Raw genomic sequence first — 21,638 nt, 5'->3', positions numbered from 1 at the left:
GCACGTCTCCTCTGTCCAGTCCCGCTCTTCCTCTTGTCCTGGTATGGTACCTCCACATATCTATGCGCGAATCCATGGAACACGCGATACCCAACACGCCACAGCGATAAATACCATCGAACGGTCAAACCATTCAAGTCGTCGTAATATCCAAACGAGATTTTCGTTTCGTCACGTACAGAAATTTCACTAACAGCCCTGGAATCTCAGTATTCGGTATGATATCCGTATATATTTATTCGATGCCATTTCCACTGACGGAAATTTCATAGGAATAAAGAGGAATGAGGGGAAAAAACTCGTCAAAGCAATCGCCAAATGCCGGAGGCCACAGACACAAGTAGAGGGAGAATGCTTTCAAAGATTTTACTTTTGTGAGGGAACTGCGACGAATAATTTCATGCAGAAGCTCTCAAAGGAAAACTCGTTGTAAATTAATTGTGGACTGACGGCAAAAACCTCGTATTACACGGAAAAAAAAGTACGGCAAAGTAATGGTCATAAAGCGTCGATTGAAGCCGAGAGATATTGAAGTGATTTCAATTCTTAAAATTATACTGAGTGCAAAATCTGATGAAAATTATAATTGATGTTGTAATCGTGTTGCAGAGCAGGTAGCTTACGAGCATCATCTCTTGTGGAATAAATTTGAAGAGGATTTTTTAAAAATTATTTTTCGGAAATAGCGAAGTTGAATGGAACGAATGGTTGACTGGACAAAATCATTGGATTTTTATTAGGGGTTTCTGAATTATCGGTCATTGACGACGTTCCATTTTACCCCACGGCGGTGATTTAAAAAATATTGGAAAATTCTAAAATGTGTACCGGAAATTGCCGTTCAAAATTGTTATCGGTGTTCAGCAATGCATTTTCACCCATCTCATTTACCTCATTGAACTTTATTCATCGTGTTTCCCCTCAATTATTCAATTTCGCATTTACGAAGCCCTCTTATGTTATATTCAAAGTAGGTTTGCCCTGGGGCCGAGCTACGCTACTATTAAATGATAATTGCAAAATGATAATTGATTTTTTTTTAAATGACGGTTGTTCGTACAAACGAGGAAGGGTTGAGTTCCATCAAGTTGGGAACTATGACTTCCTGACGAATTTATGGAGTTACTTAATAACGGAGTGAGTAGTCCCTTGATTTCTAGTCATCTTGGTAGATGGATTTTCACTTTACCTCGACTTCTAAGACACGAACGCCGTTCCGTATATGGCCCCCAGGTGTGTAGACACTTTCGGAAGACAGCCAGAGGAGTTTGGTATAGGACGACTCGACGCAAAACTGAACGGCAAGTTTCAAGGTCTCACCCTCAGCAACTGTTACGGTTTGGAACTCTGGATGAACCATCGGTCTTCCTGGAATTTGAATAACAGAACATGTGAATTAGATTCTATTCAGGAGTCCTTGTTCCGTTACCATGAATTATTTAAAAAAACTCAATATGTAATAGGAATGTGCTATAACTGTCACTCCAATAGAATAGTGGAGTCTGCAATTTTGATTGTTGCCTTGTCAATACAGTACTGACGATTTTTCAGTAATATTTGGAATCAGGGATGTGAAAACAGTGCCAAGTCTAATTTTTCGACAAATCCAAAATCTCCAATTTGTATCAAATGGAATTTCCATTCCATTGAACAGCATTCATTATACACCAGCCCAAAAGGGAGTAATTGGTGGTGATGAACGAGAGCATCCAAAGGGCCACGCACTCCCATTAAAGTGATTATCCCAATTACCATTTCTCTCTCGTGGCCGTCAGAATCGCATTCAAACGATTCTCCCCGAAGCTACAGAAACAATTTAAAAAATGATAATCTCTAGCAGTTTCCAAATCTCTGTTACGTCAAACGGATAATAGCAAAAAACGTAGCAGTTTCCCGACCAAGATAACAAAAAATAATAACGAGCTTGCGTGCTTTTTTTTTTAAACACATTCTAATCGTACTTGTGACGTCCTGACCTAAACATCGGTCTCGAACAGGAGCGACCCACATGGAAAAATTTGTATTATACAAAATAAATAAATAATAAAATAAATATCTTGTATCTATCCTATGTTGGAAAGCACAAGTACATAAATGAAGTTCGCCCGTCTGACTCTCCATTGGTTAATACTTGCCATATGTTCATATTCGAGTCGGGAATTTGTTAAAGAAAAAAAATCCGTCTGACCTAATCGCTAGTATTTCACTGCCACCTGCAATCTTCAAATATTCTCTCAAAAATTCAAAATCACATTCAGCTGAATTTCCGGCAGATTAAAAATGTCAGCCGATCTTTATTGGAATTTCCAAAGTATATTTTATACTTAATTCAAGGAAATAAATTATATGTAAATCAACTACCTATAAAATATACTTGATCCAACTGTTTTTTCCTTTCCGTGAGGATTGACATTATCTTTGTTTGCATTTTTAATTAGCATGAACCAACTAGTACCTCTCAATGTAAATGGGATGAAAATCCACCTGAGTGCACCCATAATGCCTCAACCTCGTGATTTTTCATTTGATATTAGCTACGTAGCCGGCTACCCTGGAGCTCAACTCTGCAGGCTTTTACGCACGAAAATTTGGCTCCGACTCGCAGATGCATAAAAACACGTTGCAATATCGAGACGGAAATGAAGTTATGACATCATCGAGGAATGAACGACGTGCACTTTGGCTAATTGAAGCATGGAATACTGGCGTTTGCACTGCTTCTACCTTCTCCCTGATTCCCCCCCTGCCACCACTTCTGTTGGAAAATCCTCGTGCTCCCCCTGCAAATGGTACACTCTCATCTGCATGGATTTGCTGGTTCGTAAAGCTAAGCTTTCTGACCTCGGCAACTACCCCCTGCCCTCCCCTATATCTCTCCACCCTCCTCTGCTCCCCTTCCACGCCTACCGTCTGGTAGGACGTGTTCACTAAGAATGGAAGCTTGAACAGTGAATCCTTGCAAGGGTGAGAGTTACTTCATGAATATTCGTTGTTCGAAATTACTTGAATATCTTGAATACGTTTCTGTGGCTTGATTATATGGTAAAATAGCTTCGGTAGGGAGGCTGTTTGTAAGGATATTTCGTGACGTTGATGGTTTCATCAGCGAACTGTGTACACTTGGTCCTCGTGGCTATGACGATATATCAACGGGTTTGTGTCCCAATAATGGCAGGAAACTGGATTCGTACGAGGGCTTTACGATGGCTGACACTCGGAGGAAAGACTTTAGAGTTGACTGTTGAAATTTCAAATTTATTGAATATTATACGTCGAGAGAATATAAAATTCAAAGTTACTGCGTGACGAGGACGGGGGAATAATGTCCCCATGGGTATTATTCCCTTATAGCTATTTGTGTTTATAAATTAACAATGTGCTTGGATGTCTTCGAACTGTAGTACCTTCCAAGAGGAGCTTAATTAGATTTGAATTATTATAATTTTACTGTCTCCGGAGAATAATTGTGCGCACATGGTTGTGAATAGACGCCAGTATTAATTATTGATTTTTTTATTTATTGATTGCCAAATGGTCAGGCACTGTCTCCCGAACTTTCCCTTCGTGTACACGGACTGTTAAAAATCCAGTGATTTATATGTTCAATAAAAAAAACATCAGTTAACCAAGAAATTACAGAATTTCTCTCTTCAATCACAAATTTGGTATTACACAAATGCACCTGTTTCCAGGTACTTAGTTGGGTTATGAAGCGGGGGAAAATTTAACGGTGAAAGCCGTTCGGCAAAAGGTTAAATCCGGGGGTGAGACCTCTCCGTGAATTATAGGTTTGAAGTAGACTGGCGTATTCATCGATTTAACTCCCTCGGACTTGCAACTTTCGAATGAGCATGGCCTTCGAAAGGAGCCTCTTAGCAAGTTAAATGAACTGTGTGAGAGAGGCGGGTGACTCAACTTGGAGTCATTTATTTCGTGGCTATGGAGGGGTAAAGAAAAGTTTCCGAGGATAGATTTCACTCTTCACTGATTTTTCATTTTGTTTTCAACCTTTTATCCCGGTCTCGTGTTTTCCACATTTTTTTTATTCATGCTACTGGTTGTTTTAAACACATTGGCAGGGAATTTACCGTGTTGATTTTAACAGTGTCACAGGCATATTGACATGCACTCGATACATTGGATTTTCGTGCGGGTAGAATTTCCCCTATACATCAACGGAAGATATCGTGATTATTTTTCATCTCTCTCTTCCTCTCGTTTCTCTCGAGGTAATCAGTGTGTGAAATTTGTCAAAGCATTGGCTTTCATTAAAATAATATCATTTCCGTTTGACGGATCTCGTTGGCATAATGAGACGATTTATGATCAACTTTAACCATCGAGGGGTTACTGAAAAATGAGAAAAAGTTTGCTGCACCCGAGGGAATATTGAAAGATTAATTATTTTTTAAATGATGGCGCTTTGCGGGGCAATTTGATAGAAAAGAATTTTTAAACTTACAATGGAAAATTCAGTAAAGTATCAATCACTTCTATTTATTTGAGTCAATGCTGGGAATGACCGGTGGGAAAGGGATTTGACTCTGTAAAAGTTGAAGACATTTGCATTATTTCCAGATGTTTGTAGTATCTGAAAAACATTTGCAAAAGTTGTGCGAAATTCAGACATTCATATTTTCCAGGTCAAATTAAATTTTTTTTCTCTCAGTGTGTCCCTAACTTTCCCCGTCAAACTAATGAAAAAAAAATTCTCATCTAATGCTCAATTTACGTATTGATTCCCCATAAACTCCAAAAGTTGACGATGGCCGAGTAAATGTAGAAACAAAATAGCCGATAAAATGACGCCTTGTGTCGCTCGTAAAGGCGTACGTGTGTCCCATAACTGGAAACCGCTACAAACTTCTCCGGTTTGAGGGAAAATGTTGCAAAGTTTACTGCATTTCCGTCGCAACCCTATACCAGTACCGAAGGTAATCGTTTGTCCCTGGAAATAAGTAGAAAAGGACCGAGCTAACCAAGCCCAGAACTTGTAAAGTCCATTCTCCCCAATGACTTGACTTTGTCCCCGAAAAAACCCCTTGATTCCAGAAATGAAGAGATCAAACGGATCGGAAAAACAGCTAGTGCAATGCGAGAGAAAAAAAAAACCAAATAGCATTTGTTGGGTGTTCTAAATTTCTCGTGCGAGTGTTTGGACCATGATAACATCGAAATTGCTCATCGGAAACTGGAGATAATACATTCCCATTGTTTCCAGGGTACGGTGTACACAAAATGCTGGGGAACGCTAGACCAGTGTGTTACCCGGGCGCTTATCGTTTCCTCATTGTTTTCCGTTTGTTCATTAAAACGTTCTAAGCATCTTTACTTTAGATTTGCGGATAGAATGCCAGTGGGAATGAACAGACTGAACGAGACCGAGAGAAGAAGATAATAAAATGTGGATTATCATGGGAGGAGACGAAAACATGTTATGTCATTGAAATTCATTGTAATCATTCCGTTTACTGCAATGACAATAGCCAGATTTTTTTCAGCAAATAAAAATATTTGTTAAAGATATCAAACTCATTTGAAGAATATGCCTATTACAAATGAATAGGCTGTGCATTTATCTCAAGAAACACAATTTAATTGTGTGCAACAAACATTTGAGCGAACGATTACTAATTGAAAGAAAATATTTTCTCAATTTCACAGAGACAAATTTTCTAGAGAAATTGAAACAAATGAATACTTCATTAGTCAGAATTAAAATGACTATTCAATGGGTAATGGAAAAATGAATTTCTTAACAACCAACAATCATAAATTTAGGTCAAATAAATCTTTGTGCACAAAACAAACCCCTCCACTGCTCAGTGAGAAATTTTCCCTCTGACGATTGTCCTCAGGAGTCGTTTCCTCCATTTCACTTTGTGAATTTTCTCCGTTTGATGGTTGAATTCGATTTTTGTTCGGAGCCAAGGGTGCCCCGCCGCTGGCTCCTTTGATCTCTGAAGATGATAAAAATGTTCCCCCAGAATACTGCACGCAATGAAATTCCCGGAGACACAGTGAGAGGGATATTCTCCTTTTTGTGACAAAATAGAAAAATTGCCATGGGAAATAACCCAGTTTGTTGAGTGGCACACGTACAACGTATTATCTCGTCGGATCGAGGAAATATACCGGAAGGTACAGAAACTGGTGCATCATGACGACTTGAGTTCCGATGCGAGGTTGGTTATGATGTGGCTGCAGAGAACGGGCTTACAACATCTGCCTACAATGTACCCTTTGGCTCGAAGTTTGCGTTTGAATGCCACTTGTGAAAGTGGAACACACGTGATGGCTTCCATCGAATCAAAAACAGAATACAGGACGGGCTCTGTGGTTTCATGGTTAATGAGAAAATCCTATTATGGGGGGTAGGGGGGAGGGCCAACGTTTTTAAAGAATATTTCACCCTCTTAAGAGCAATTGCAAATGCAAATATTTCATCTCTGTTATTAATGTGTAGAGATGCCTACATGAATGAATGAATACAAAACCCCAAAAAATGGAGATTGTTTTAAATAGAAGTTCCCTTAGCCCTCATGCGTTACACACACATCTACATGTCTCATTGAAAAGTAAAATAATAATCGAGATATGAATTATTTTTATTGTCCATCTTGTCCTGGTCTTCCCCAAACATTAATGAATTGAATGTTCCAAAATTACCCAAGTTATCCCGGATAATTCTCTCAAATTCTCCAATCGGATCCTTCAACCCCCCCAAAACCTTCTCAACAACTTGAAGTTGTCCACTACGAAGCCCAAAGGTCAAATCTTGATGAATGAAGTACGGGAAATTGTTGGAAATACAGTGTTTACCGTGACAAATAGTGCGCTGCATCCCTCACTTCCTTCTGGTTTAAAGGACCCAGCTCAGATGGCGTGCTTTCAATTTGTCACGGGTTAACAGGAGAGGGCGGTGACGTAGGAGGGGAGGAAGGGGTGGTTATTTCACCGGGTGAATTTTCAGTATCCGATCTACCCCAGGCCCTCCCTGCTTCGCCACTCCATACCCCACACCTTTGTTCTCCCGGCGTACGTGTCTCGTGAAAATACGTCACAAGGGAGGGTGTGGGAGAGGGAGGAATGAGGACGGAGGCGGTAGATTTTGGAATAAAGGGAGCCAAAGAGGATACATCGGATGAAGCCCCGAGAATCGTGAGCAAAAGGGGTCGGTACGGGGTTATCTCTGTAATTGTGCCAGAAATCCCGAGATGACTCTCCACCTTCTTCTCCACCCCCCCCCCCTCCACCCTAGAACTCGGCTTTTCTACTCTCAAACCAACCGGAATATATATTTCGTTTATTCACCCTCTCGCTCTCTCCCTGTGTCCGCGATCCAACGGAGAAACCCGGGACCAGTTACCCCACTCGGTATTTTCATCCCCAAAAGCCCACCATTCGGTGTGTATATATCGCCCGTTGAGCAGACCGATAAGGATAATAGCTGCCAAGTGGTGGCTTTCTCTACATCTATATAATTTCAACCCGGCATTCCCGACGCTGATATTGTGATGCACGTGGGGCACTTTTGTGTATTAAAATTATTCAATTGATTTGGAGTTTATGGTTGACAATGAAAATCGATTCAGATGATTGTGTGATGTTTAGGTAAGAGGGAACAACCGACGATTCGTAATAGGTTTTCCTAGAACGGCAGGAAAATTTTTTTTTTGTTAAAAAAAATCCCTCGACGTCAATAAATTCACCTAAATAAATTTGCCAATTAAAAAATGTCAGTATACGCCCGAACGGTTGGCAATATATTGAACCCAAGAGGGTAGAAATCTTCCCTCTTGTCGAGAAAGACAATTCATCATCCCTCCGATAAAGAACAGATTTGCCACTTAAAAGGCCAAGGAGACGGCATCGACGTTCATTCCTTGGAAAAATCCCAGTGTGAGAGAATAAACTGTCCTCTCAACCTCCACCGAGAGGTCACCGTAGGACAGGGATTGTTTGTTGTCGGGAAAACAAATGGCTGACACGATTCACCACGATTGGGTGTGCGTGGTGAGGATATACGATACACCTGGGGGTAGTTTCCATTTCCCAAGCAACGTAACCATCCTCCCTCCCGAAACTCATAACACAAAAGACGTAGAAACCCGACAAATGTTTGATGCATCAGCCACGAGTACCTAATGAGGAGTGATACGAGGGAATTGAGGTGTAGATGGCGTCAAGTTTCTTGAATATGCTATTCACCAGTGATGGTATCGATTCCCTGGTGGTGGGAAACGAATGGAAGAGTCACTGGTGACACCTCCAGGCGATTTCAACGCCTTCCTCCGCCCTCTTCTTTGGCAGCCCCTGGTCGTTGTAATTGCAGTCACTGTGTGCAACCAAGGAGTTTCTCATCGTCTTGTCCCAGAACGCCATCAAACTCGTCTTCCACTTGCCTCTGAGATACAAACCCGAGCATAATACCTCGAGCAATTAAGATCGCTTCGCTCAATTATTCATTGTACGTTCTACTTCCGGGAAAGACTTTGTCTTTACAGGAGAGGAGGGAGAAAGAATGATCATTTGCACGGTGAGGATAATTACGATTATTCATAATTAACTTGTGACGAGGGAATGCAATTCGTTAAGAACATTGTTGATGATTTTTAACTCTAGTTTTTGATGCACCATCCGTGAATTTTATCCTTTTCATTGAATAATTATGCTCATCTCCTGGAGAAAACGGAAATTACAAAATTCAGGTTGCTAATTGGGAAGAATATTCCGGAATATATTCCTTCAAGCAACAAACATCATAATTATTTTATTGCATCTAAAGAATTAATTGCTAAATAAGATATTTCCTTCAATTAAAAATTTTCAACATTCCCATAGAAGTTATTATTTATTTCATTCCGTGAAAAAAAATACCCTCCCTATTTATTTGATTAATTAAATTAAAAATTCACGTCGATACTACCCCAATAAACTCGCGGCATAAAAAATTTGTATTTAAGCGAATCCAATTTCCCAAAAATTCGTAACACCCAGACATACATAGTCGGGATTTACCGGTAGGATTCTAGTTCCATTGAATCAAATGCAAATTATGCGCAACCGAGTTTGCCGGCGTTATTGTTCTCTCCCCGATCACACAGATCGATATATATTCCCCGTCTGGTCTGAGAGACGGGAGCGGGGATTTCATTCCAGCATTTTCTCACGGGGATTACGCTAATTCAGTTCAACGAACTGTATAGATTTAGCTTCATTTGGTTCTTTTGGTTCGATTTACTTTTTTTTTTTTACCCGAATGGACATTTATTCGTCGTGCCATCTTCCATTTCATCAATCCCCAGGGGTGTTTTATAACCCCCACAGGGTTCCTCTGTAGTTCCAGGATTGTTAAATCCGTCTGGACTATTGCACTCGGTTACTTCAATGCTTCTGCTTCCTGTTCCCCCCTCCCCACCCCCCGGCAACGGCTCCCTGTGGGGAAAGTGTCATTTCGAGTCCCAGGGAAAGACGATTGAAAATTTTCACCGAATATTTGTGATATTTTGCATCTACGGGAATAATGAAAAGAACATTTACAAATGACTGGGAGTTGTATTTAAGAAGATAAAATCAAAATTATATGAAAATGAAATATTATTTTGCCTCTGAGTAATATTTTCCTGGGAAAAATTACGTTCCCTCCCTGTTTTAGCAAAGGTTGTGCTAAAATTGTCACCGAATAATCGCTATATTTTCCCTCCCCCCACCCCCTCTTCAGAAACATAAAAAACCCACTAACAAACTGCTGTGAAAAAATTCCACGTGTCCCAGCCATGATGTCCTTACCCACTTATGCAGTCCTGACACTAGCGTGCTCCTGCAGTAACGATTATCGTAAAGGAAATGGGGGGGAACACTGCAATTTCGTGGTAGGGTACCTATTGCCGATTAGCTCAGCCATTCAGGGATACACTCTATTTTCTAAATGACGCACAAAGTTGTTGCGAAAAAGGGATACGAAGTATTCTTCGAGCTGTACCTGCGGTTTTTCCACTGAATCCGTCGGAATTTTATCACCCAAAGTGACACAAAAACCCAGAGGGAGAAGGAGAAAGAGAGAGAGAGAGAGAGAGAGAGAGAGAGAGAGAAAATCTTTAATTTAAGATTTTTACAGCCACGAAAGAATAAAAACCTAATGAAGTACTAAAATCTTCAATTACGTCTCTTGATATCTTTTCCCTGAATTCGAGATAATAATCTTGAGCGAAATAACTTTCTACCCCCCAGGGTGAGGGAGAATGAATCGTATTAGAGTACATACTGCCTGGAAAATACTACTTGGTGAATACTACTCGAGTTGAATATAATATATTGTATCGGGATCTAATATATTATTTTTATTTGAAAAATAAAATCAATTGAATTCAAGTATAGTTCTGGAGTGTGTAGAAATTTTCACGCCCAAATTTTCCAAGATTTTCACAACAATTTTTTTTTCCCGTTAGTCCCTTCGTGTGGGTATTTTTGTTTGAAATATATCACTCGGAAAATGCGAGTTGCCGGGTAGTATGTGGTATACAGAGAATAGTAGAGAATAAAAAAAATTACTTTGGCCAAAAGAGGGGGCTGAATTTCACACGGTCTTTGAGCGGAAGTTGGTGTCACATATCTCACTGGTGGATTTTCAACGGTGCGCTTTTCACGCGTCCCTTCCGCTCACCACCCCCTCGTATTTCAATTTCATTTTTAGCCCTCTTTTTTCATCCTCGGCGTCACCCGGTGGCACAGAAACGAGCGAAATACGTGGGAATAAAGTAGAGGGTTAACTCGGTATAGGTGAGTAGCTTCCTCTTTTCTTGGACGGCTGGACAAAAGGAGAGGCCACCCAGACTGGAACGTCCGGTCCATCAACGCCATCTACGGGATTATACGGCGCTCCAGAGCCCCGAGGTGAGTCTTCGTGTTGAGTATTAGGCGAATACTTGTGGCGAATACTCTGTGTATGGAGGGAGTGCTACATCTCAACGGGAAGTAGTGTGCAAGCTCTTTCCCGGAAATCCGTGCATCCCATTTCCTACGTTAAAATCGATTCGCGAATGTATCCGAAGGCTCGTCCCCCTTTGTAAGTCCTAAGATTCTCATTGCGCTGTTCTGAGAGGTAAAATCCCTCCAATATTCCATGAATTCCAAGGGGTCTTATCGATGTATTTCAATTACATGGAGGAATTGAATTTCTATCATCGGGGATACCCCATTGGATAATTTTTTTTTTATATTTCATAAGATTCATGTCCTTATAGCACATAAATTCACATCGATTCCGGGCAATAAATATCTAGAAATAAGGGCCTGGAATTGAAGGTTATTAATCCTCCGAAATTCAGAATAATTTTCATTCCATTCAGATGTTTTTTAGTGCTTGAGAAATATCGAAAAAGGGATTTGCAATTGGGATATCTGTTGTTGCTGGTTAAAAAAAAATCCTAGATTGTGTCCACGGAAAGGGGTCATAACTGTTGAGAAGGGGGAATTCTTTGCAAATGTACGAGCATGCCACATTTACCGGACAGTAGAATCAAATATCGAGAAAAACTTATTCAACGTGAAAAGAGAACTATTCGAATACCGGATGAACCGTTCATTTCTTTTCTCCGGCAGTTGGACAGAGTGGGAGAGAAGAATAAAGACTCAATGGCAGGAAGAACTATTCACCTTTTTCCTAGCCATTCGTCTCAGTGCACCGCATCCGCAAAATCATCTCTTCCTGGTATGGCTGGTACGATGCATGAATACGTAATCCAATGGAAATCATCAGTACATAGGAATATATTACACCATCCTGTCCAACGGTTGGGAATAAAATACCAGGGTAAATCTAATCCAGCATGAATAGAAATTGAAACAAATATTCGGCAATAATTTGGCATCTCTGTTTGCCCGAAAATTTCAACGAATTCCCGGGATTTTAATCCCAAACAGCTCGGCGCTTATCAAGTCATCACGGCCTAGCGAGTAGTGGCTGTCGATATTACTCGCAGTACCGGATGAACGCGTCGGTATTGTTCCGACTCGGACCATCGAAAAGCGTCAAAACTAATGCCTACATACAAACGGAAACGAAAACTCAGCTACACTGATATTACCACCGAACAATTGCCCTCCAATAACACAACGATCAGCGTCACAATTCGCAAAATCCGGTCACAAAAAACCCTTCCAAAAAGGGGAATGATTTTTTTATTTATTCCTACTGTCGAGTGAAATACCAGAGGTAAATCGTTATTTACTTTTTCCATAAATTTTTCGCGATAAAATGAATCATTTTGGAGTGACAACGAGCCGCATTAGGCTTTGATAGCAACTGGTGAATTTTATCAACCACATGAAAGAAAAAACTCAAAGAGAAATCAAACACACCAAATTAAATAGCTTATAAAATTGGCAAAAAAATGTATTTGGAAAGTAAAGAAACACTCAATGGAAAAATGAATAAATATTAAATCAATAAAATGGAGGGGGAGAATCGGCGGTTTTTAAACGAAAAAGAGAAAGCGAAATCGGTGATTAAACCATTCGATTGCCGTTTAAATTCTATATGTGATCAAATATCTCGCGATTCTCAAAATAAATAAATTATCAATATTGTGACAAAAAATGTTTGCACGAGATCCAGCCATCCAGACATATTCTCCCCGAATTTTTCAAATGTTTGAATGACATGTCACTACCCCCAACGTGATTAACATTTTCTCATCACCAAAGATTGCCACTGCAGATCAATTCCTCTCGACTATCCTCTAATTAGACGCTATGTCGGATGCAACTATGGTCACTGGGTGGACATAAGCCGAAAATACAGGGCCACTGGTGTGGACACTCCTACATACATACATATATATACATATACACGAGGTTATGGAAGCTACGGTTTGTTGGGGTCACAGAGGCCTGTCAGATGCCTCGTTGCCACTGTGTATATAACGCACCCCTCTGTGTTTTCATTTGTCCTTCAAGGACGGCTGCCTTTCGGCAAACGACCTACCTCACTAGGGAGTCCATCCCCCTGCCCCTCAGCCCACCTCCTACAACAGTCCGAGTTTATAATCCCGAGTATGCATTTTAGAATGTCAGCGTGATGTTGCCGACTCGACGTACAGAGAGAATATACAAAAAAAAAATACACGCAAAGGATGAAATAATGTGATTCATCTTCTGAGGGAGAAAAAAATGCATAGCTTGATAAGGATGACCCGGTCGTGTGACATGGGAATGAAAAGAATGGATTCTCATGGAGATACTGAAACCCATTATAATTTTATGCATTGCGGAACGACGGAGAAATTTTAAAAACAAGAGTTTTCTTTTTCCACTGAAAAAAAACATCTTTTATTCAATTAAAAGTTTTTCATTTTCAAACTTCAGTCGCATAAAAATATCCAACTTGTGCATTATTGCAGAAAAAAAAGACGCGATAAATCCTCGACACGGCTATTCTGAATTTGGTATCAGTCGGTGTGGATATTATCCTTGAAAATGGCTTTTATCGGATCTATCAAACCGTACTGATTGGCTCTTCCATAATGTGGATTAAATCATCATCGATAGGATAGGGATACTTGAGATAACACTATAATGAAATGGAATCAATGGTTTGAACCGAACAACGCGACGTCAGGTAGCTATTGCAAGCTCAAGCAATCAATGCTACCCAAGCCCGCTTGAGTGGCAAGGAGTAATGATGATGTAATGTCAAGGAGAGGTTACGAATTCAGAGTACATTTGGCTACTTGACGATTAACGGCGATAAGGAATGTATGCAGTTGGCAGGTAATTTTTTTTTTCAATCATGTAAACCATCAGTAATGTTCTGTTTGAATGAAAAGTATTTGGTAACTCTAGTTTACTATTTATGATAATTATCTGTTCTCTTTAAAAAACAGACATTACTAATAGTTTTCAAAATTAATAAGAGATATTTTTACTCTATAAAATGCAATAAATATTCTAGTTATAATTTTAGAAGATAAGATTGTGATCTAGTACTTTAGCGTTGTCTGCGCATATTAAAAAAAAAAAATCAAAATTTTCCGCGCTCATGTGGACGTAAATATTCTCTGAAAATATGTTACCTTGACAGTTCAGTTGGTTTGAAGTCCTCTTCAACCGAAATTGAAGAGCCGAAACGCAAAAAATTCTAAAAGACTATTCTTTCGTAACGTCGGCAGCAAAGTTAATATATCTCTCCCTCTATGCTCGTATAGTTTCTGGTATCATCGAACCCTCAACCCTTGAAACTGATGAAATACGTAATTCCCGCCCGCCCCTCGGCTGCGTAATACACCAAGGAATTTCTATGTCTTCAAAACCCAGCACTACATTTTACCTTCATCTCTCCTCGCAGATCCATTATTCACGGACCTCGAGTTTCTCGATTTACCCTCTTCTCATCCCTCTACTCGCCACTCCACCGGAAACTTGGCCAACTTTTAATTAATTACTTCCAACGGAATTCAGTATAACTGAGTTCAACATACAGCGGATCTATATATAAGAATTCTTTGCTCCTCCCTGGATCTACATTTTTTTTTTCAATTTTCCCGCCGTCAAGTACCGAGCGAATAGCACCAGTAGATCTCATCATTGAGCTGAGTCCTTCATTGATTTACCCATCGTTTACTGAATTTTCTGGAGAGATGGAGATAGTCTTGGGTCACACTCGCGTGTCCCCGAGATAGTCAGAAATGAGGAAGATACGGGGACGAAGGTCTATTCCATTCTCCTTTCTTTGCTCGAGCACGAAAACCCATGGGGACTACTCGTATGTCCTTATAACCCGAGGAGATAAGGAACGCCTGAGCTGCCTGCTAATATACTCAAAAGTTCACGAAGAAAAGGAGACAGCTGGCTGAATGTTTGAACGACCAACAAAGAAAATTGATTAGCAGGTGCTCTTGTGTGACAGACGTTTCTGTTAATTTGTCAAGTGCAGAGTTTTGAAAAAATGAAATCCCGGGAGTAACATTTATTTCTATCCGGAGAGAGAAAACCATGAAGTTTTAAATTTCACAGGAAATGTAATCTAATTCCAAGTTTTCCCTCAATTTTTTTGAATTTACAATAATTGTATGACTATTCATTGTTCAATTCTACTGTATGTTTCTTTCTCAATTCTATAGAACGATGTTTTTTTTTTCACGACAAAAAATAATAACGGAACAAAAAATAAGTAAAACTATATTTTTACAATTGGAATTGGTTTAAAAAATAAACAAATGGAGGTCATTTCGATTCAAATAAACGATTTTTCGCAATATGTTGCACTGTAAATATCCATGCATGAGCTTTTATCGAAAACATGACTCATTTCCTCTAACCGAGAAGCATCGACGCTACCATGCAATATTTTCCTCTCTCATGTCATTGTCAATTTACCCCCTACCGGTGATGATTATTGCGAGCGCTTCATTTTTCGGGTAATAATTAAAACAATGAATTATTCATCCCTACAAATTAGTGGAAATTAAATAGCATTAAATATTTCATAACCATTATTGAACGGTGAGCGCAAATGAGAAAACAGTCCTAAATGAGTATCTGGGCTGATTACATCCTGACCGTAACTACTTCGGCTGCAGTGAATCACTGCCTAGAATTGTACCTCCGGTGTTTTCATACCGAAGAACAGATACAAAATAAGTCGCCTCATTTTCCACAAAAAAATATCATGATATCATGAAAAAATTAATAGAAGAATGAAAAATTGAAAAAATGAAGTGTTGAATTGTTTTTGAAATGAATTACAACAAATCCGAACTAATTGAATGCCCAAGACGAACAAGAACTGAACTAGGGCATGGAAAAAATGCTCGTCAATCGATCTTTCACTTAGTGGATCAGTATCAATCAGTTCAAACAGCTAATTGCCTCTTCTGAATATTCCTGAAACAGGATCTCTCTTTGCCGTTAATCCTGTATCGTATAGATTTCTGCGTAACGGTGAAGACACAGTGATTTGCTCGTCGAGTTCAGGTTACGCAACGGCTTCCAGTTACCCCTCGGTTTTACATAACACCGGTGGATGAAGGCGGAAGGGGAATCTCTATATTGCAGGTACCACCGGGTAGTTCACGGGGGAGGGGGAGGAGTAAACGTCAATCGATTTATTGGAGCGCGGGAGTGTGACGCACCGCACGTGTCGCTACCGGATGTGTTTTCCCCAGATTTTCGGGGGTGGAGAGAACTTGGGAGTTTATACTGGGCCCGACGTGCTCGGGTGAGCGCAAAAATACTCGAATTTCACTTTATAAAGACCAGAAATTCCCAATGCCTAGAACAAAACAGGTCACACTCATTTAAACATAAATTCCTTGGTCGTCACACGTCACGTTCACTCTCTTATTTATTTTATTATTTTCCTGTCTCTAGGATTATTCCCGGAAATATGGTACCATTTGTCTTTATTTTTTTAGTTGACTCAGTAGAGGGGAGATCTAAATTGTATGGTCTTTGGACTTTTATCACGTAGGGGTGATGTAGTTGCATTTAATTCTGAAGATTTTCTTTGCTTTCCTCCTGTGAGCCATGATGAGGGAGAAATATTTATTTATTTCTCGTATGCTTCGTCACAACTGGAAATGCTGACTGAGCATTAATAACTCTAAGTGATATTAACTACTATTATCTAGGAATTAATACATATAACTAACCATAACTAATATTTTTCCAGGTCCAATTTAGATTTTCAGATATTTTATCATTTTAAAAAACGTAGAGACCTCAGAAATTCAATTTTTTCAATTCAACTATTTATGTCCATGTTTGATATGTTTCCAAAAAATTTTAAAAATATCTGAACTTTAGATATTGTAGGTTGGAAGATTTTTCATTCTTGCAAAAATTGTTCTCCCTTCTTTTCGATCAATCACCCTTTTCATTGTGACGAGTAAAGAATGTTTTTATGAAAAAAGCTGGTGCGCTCGAAAGAGTATAGACAAACGAAAATGTTGAAAAAAAAACTGGGTGACCGATGACATGGTGAGGGGCCACGACATCTGTGACCCCTTTTTATCCCACGTCCAGCAATATTTTCAATGTTTCGGGGGGAAGAGCCTGATCCCGATAATAAAACACGTAAAAGAGAGAAATGCAGAGGAAAAAAGTACAGCTTGTAAATCCGAGGAAGTGGAAAAAAAAGTTTAAAGAATACGACAGTATATTCCAGATACCTTGATATCTGTGCGATTCTAGAAGACAAAAGAGATCAGTAGGTTTTTTTTTTCTTTTGTTCATGTGGGTCAGGTGGGTCGAAATACAGCGGTTAACCCTGGGTAAAATGCACAGCATAGTTGAGAACAAAACCGAGTTTGAAAATAAAAATACTCGGGTGTGCAAAATTTATATCTTCGAAGGGAAAAAGCAAAATAGTTGGGTTTTTCGTTCAGTGGAACGTACTTATAATTACAACAATGATTGTAGAATAAAATTATTAATTAATAGTTGAAGAAATACTAGCTATTGTTGAGTAAATGGTTTGAATTTTAGGGACTCTAAGGACGTTTATAGAATGATAGAATCATGAAGGGATTTATCAGTGCAGTTGTCGGTCACCCGTTATTGTCTCTCCGCCATAATCAATCGCTATGTCTGATTCACGTAGATTATTACGACGATTTACTCGGAATTTACTCCTTCGTACGTGCCTAAACCCTACCACTGTCCAATACCAGGACAAGTACCTCACGGAAAGAGCCCTCCAACAGTCCGACAATTACGCCACGTCTGGTTTACTTCTGTTAATCGATTTTACCGTGAAGTTTCCTGCAATTAGAATAATCGTCGATATTCGCTTGGGCACTTAATTAGCAATTTAACGGGAAGTTTACGGGTGAGTTCGGTGAATTATCGAAGTCATTAAAATTTAGAAATAAGAGACTTAATCTTATTTTTCAGGGGAAACTGCACAGGAGATTTGAACTAAAAAGTTTTACTGCTATTTCACGGAATCTCATCATTAAAAATTTAATGCAAAATTCTGTGGAAATTTTCCTGGTTCTAAGAACAATGGAAAGAGCTGTATTTATTGGAAAGCCTCCGGTGAGGAAACTACAATTAATTTTGTTGACATTGTCAATGTTTAGACTCTCCAACGACAACTATAAATGGAAATTGGAAATTTTCATTAAATTATTTGCTATAAATCGATGGAAACGATCTGAAATTTCAATTGTATCATAGTCGTGAGGAAAAACTATAATTCGAATACTCCCTACCGAACATCGTAATTCATCGTGCTATATTTTTTCGTGAAGACTCATTGATTTCAACGATAAAACCCATCTGATTCACCTGAATAACAACCCACAAAAAGTATTTTCTCACTTGAATTTTCACACACCATTGAAATCGGTGAAAATTATTCCCACCGATTGTAAAATGTGTATCGCGAGAGCGATAACGATTTGACGAGTATCAAATTGTTATGCGCAATCACGTAGCTAACAACGGCGTCTGTATGCAGGTGTAACGTTTCACGAGTTTTCCCACCGGACACGTTAGTTTTACGCGTGAATCGCTCGTCGTGGTGTAGTGCGGAATTAACTGCCCCCCCGGAACCGATGTTTTACGAGGGAATAATAATACATACGTAAAAAGAGTAAATAAAAATGAAAACAAATAGCAATGACGGACGCCAATAATTCTCCTTGTCGAAGGATATTAGGCGATATTTATTCATTTTTTTATTGCGATCATGGTTGGGGGAGGACAACCAGAAGATCGGTTAGGTAATTTTATTTTTCAACAATTGAATATGTTCGGGTACCGAGGTCGCGCTGTTTGAACTGGACGTTCGCCCACGGTTATCGAATATTCCCATTTTTTCATTACTGGATAAATTCAATTATTTGTGGAAAAACAGGTGTTTTTTTTATAGCTGAAGCTCCGTAATTCATTCACGCGCATTAACTTGTCCGAAAAAATTCATTATCCCGTGAAATGCCGGGACAACAACTAAGAATGTTTGTCGAGAAATTAATTGGTGCACCCAGTGTAGGGGTGTTTATGATTATCGTGCAGGAATGAATTTTTTTGTCAAAATCACCCTTTCCTTCGGTAATTGTGTGCTCTCATCAATTTTTAATGTATAACAATCAAATACAAGTTTAGAACTATGTTTTTCCTCGTGTTCAATAAATTAATTATTCATCTGACGTAACAGTGACGTTGTCCTTGTCAATTATCACGAATTGCATCATTAAGTTGACATAAAGAAAATGCATTGTGAAGCTCCTCCCCTTCCTACACTCGGTTAAACTGAAATACAAATAACCCAGCTGAGTTTTGAGATTCTCAGCGAGTCGCATAGAGCTGACATGCACAAGTGGTGCAAAATGTTCATGAATTATTTTCGATGCATTAATTTTTCAAGTCTGTCCCCGCATCCTCGTTGCAGTAAGCGTGAATTATGAACACATTAGTACAGTCCCTGGAGGCGAGTGTGGGCGGTGGAGAAAGAGGAGGAGGCGTTCACAGCAAAAGAGGTGATGCAAAGAAAGAGGCAGAAAATTCGCGGGGTGTTAGGGGTGGGAAAGGGGAGAAAGAAGGGGGTTATGAGTAGATGTGGGGGGCTGGGATAGGAATTGATTTATGACCACGAAGGTACGTTGCGCATATCTAATGTCCCAGCGGCGATATTCGCCGAGAGGGCCTGCGGGCGAGAAAGGAGGCGGTTTATACTCCCAAAGAATACGATTCATCTGCATAGTGGATCTCGTTTGGCCCCTCTAATAGGCTCTGCGTGTTACTCCCCCTCCCTCTAACTACGGTAATGTTGTTTTCAATTCAGAACGACGGATGAGCGTGTTGACTGTAACGATTGATGCACGTTGATGTAGTCGTCGGTTGTACAGTTGAAAATTTTTCGGTTGAAACTCCGTGTGCCCTTAATGGATATTTTATTACTTATCGATCGGTATTTAAATTCGATATTTGTCATCCCTTTAAATGAAGGAATGTCCAGAGGCAAACGCTTTCTTCTAGGAATTTTCATACTCTCTTGTGCAACGCGGAGAGAAATTATAAATAAAAATTATTCGAGCATTTCATCTGGATATTTAGTAATAATTAGTATACGATGTTGAAATTTTTGTCTGGATTAACGGGCCTCAGTGTAATTTTCTCTCGCCGATGAATGTGCAAAATTTTCTTTTCCCATAGCTGTCAATCTCCAACACTCGTTACATTTTTTTAGTACCACTAGACCGAAAAAAATGTAGCTGTGCTGAAGTGACTTTGATTCATCAAAAACCCATAAAAAAAACTCAAACACGAGATATCACGCGGGCTTTAGTCATGGCAAGAGATTCCCAATCTCCGTCAATTTTGAGTGGAGATTAATCGAGTATCGATCGACCAGAGTCCTAGGCTCGATTGGTATGGCTATCGAGCTGGCAGAGATAGAGTCCTTGCGAGGGCGATGACAGTGTCGAGTTACACGTGATGAGAATAATAAAAAAAAAAGGAGAATACAGGGGGAAAAAAATTGGTAATCCCAGTGGACGAGTGGTATACAGTTGACTGGGAGTGTGAGACGACGGATATCCCATTGACTGGAAGGACTCAGGGATCTTGGCCCCGGGGACACTAGTCCTCGTCACAGTAGCTCGAATGAGCTTCTCCCGTTTCTCCAATCTCCATCGAACGTTTTGTTCTGATTAATTTTACCTTCTCCACTCATTTTTCCAGTGAGCTCGGGTTACTTTTAATCAAGAATTAATCTGGTAGCAGACTTATCGGAGATGAGAGAACTCTTCTGGATGTGTTTTTATGTTTGTCGGATTATTGGCCGTCTAGACGACAGGAAATAAAGGGTGAAAAAGTGCGTTTGGGATTTTTAGATTAAAGTTTTGCCTGACATTTTTGGGGTAACTGTTGGCAGGTTCTTGTCAGAGTTACTTTCTCATAATAAAGCGATTCTTCATTCGTAATTGTCTCGAAACTATGGAAATCTTGTTTTGTCCTGTTATCACAAATGGTTGTTTAGATGTAAAATTTATCAATAAAGGTAACGAATAATTAGGGTCGATAGCCTCTGTTCCCTCCTCCCCTTGGACAGAAAGGAAAGGAGAAAAATGGTGAAACGAAATAGTCAATGATACGAAACGAGAACAAATGACGGACTCGTACGAAACCCCCTTTGTTGTAGCTGGTGTTACCCGGGCTGTTTTCCCTCAGTGCATGTACAGGTGAAAGCTAACTTTATTGGCTCAGGATTTTACTGACGACTGGCGTTACACACGCTTGTTAACACCACCACTCATGCAACAGACATTCCCAGTCTGACTCACTCCATTGTTCCCTGTCTGGCTATCACTAGAATTGTGGTAAACAACGAAACCGCATTAACGAGAATGTGACAAGAGGGACACAACACTTGAAAAGTTTTATCGACTTGGATTGATCCGGATTGGTTTAGTCCAACGGATTTAATTATGTTCCTGTTGGAGGACTGTGTGGTGAAAATTTGTTATTTCCGTGAATTAGTATCGGAGGCAATTTTTCTAGATTTTTATTTAACAAAAATGAATGTCCCCTGTTATCTCATATTTATTCATGATGTTGGAATAAAAATTACTTTTCTATGAAATGTTCCAGTAAAGTTTTTGGGGATTTCTGGAGAACTTTCCAACTGAAAT

General features: G+C 39.6%; 1 protein-coding gene across 6 annotated transcripts in view; it reads right to left on the bottom strand.

The window, feature by feature from the left end:
* The window catches only part of LOC135172751 (hemicentin-2), a 114,985-nt gene that overhangs the window by 5,180 nt on the left and 88,167 nt on the right, over window positions 1-21,638 (bottom strand). For all 6 annotated transcript variants that reach the window (XM_064139082.1, XM_064139080.1, XM_064139079.1 and 3 more), the window contains one exon: window positions 1,190-1,368. In XM_064139082.1, the coding sequence (XP_063995152.1) occupies window positions 1,190-1,368 (179 nt within the window). The remainder of the gene's footprint in view (window positions 1-1,189; window positions 1,369-21,638) is intronic.

This window comes from Diachasmimorpha longicaudata, chromosome 2, assembly GCF_034640455.1.
Source record: "Diachasmimorpha longicaudata isolate KC_UGA_2023 chromosome 2, iyDiaLong2, whole genome shotgun sequence".
Classification (NCBI taxonomy): Eukaryota; Metazoa; Arthropoda; class Insecta; order Hymenoptera; family Braconidae; genus Diachasmimorpha; species Diachasmimorpha longicaudata.
The sequence above is the reverse complement of the archived record's forward strand: the minus strand, read 5'-3'. Positions and strand labels throughout refer to the sequence as shown.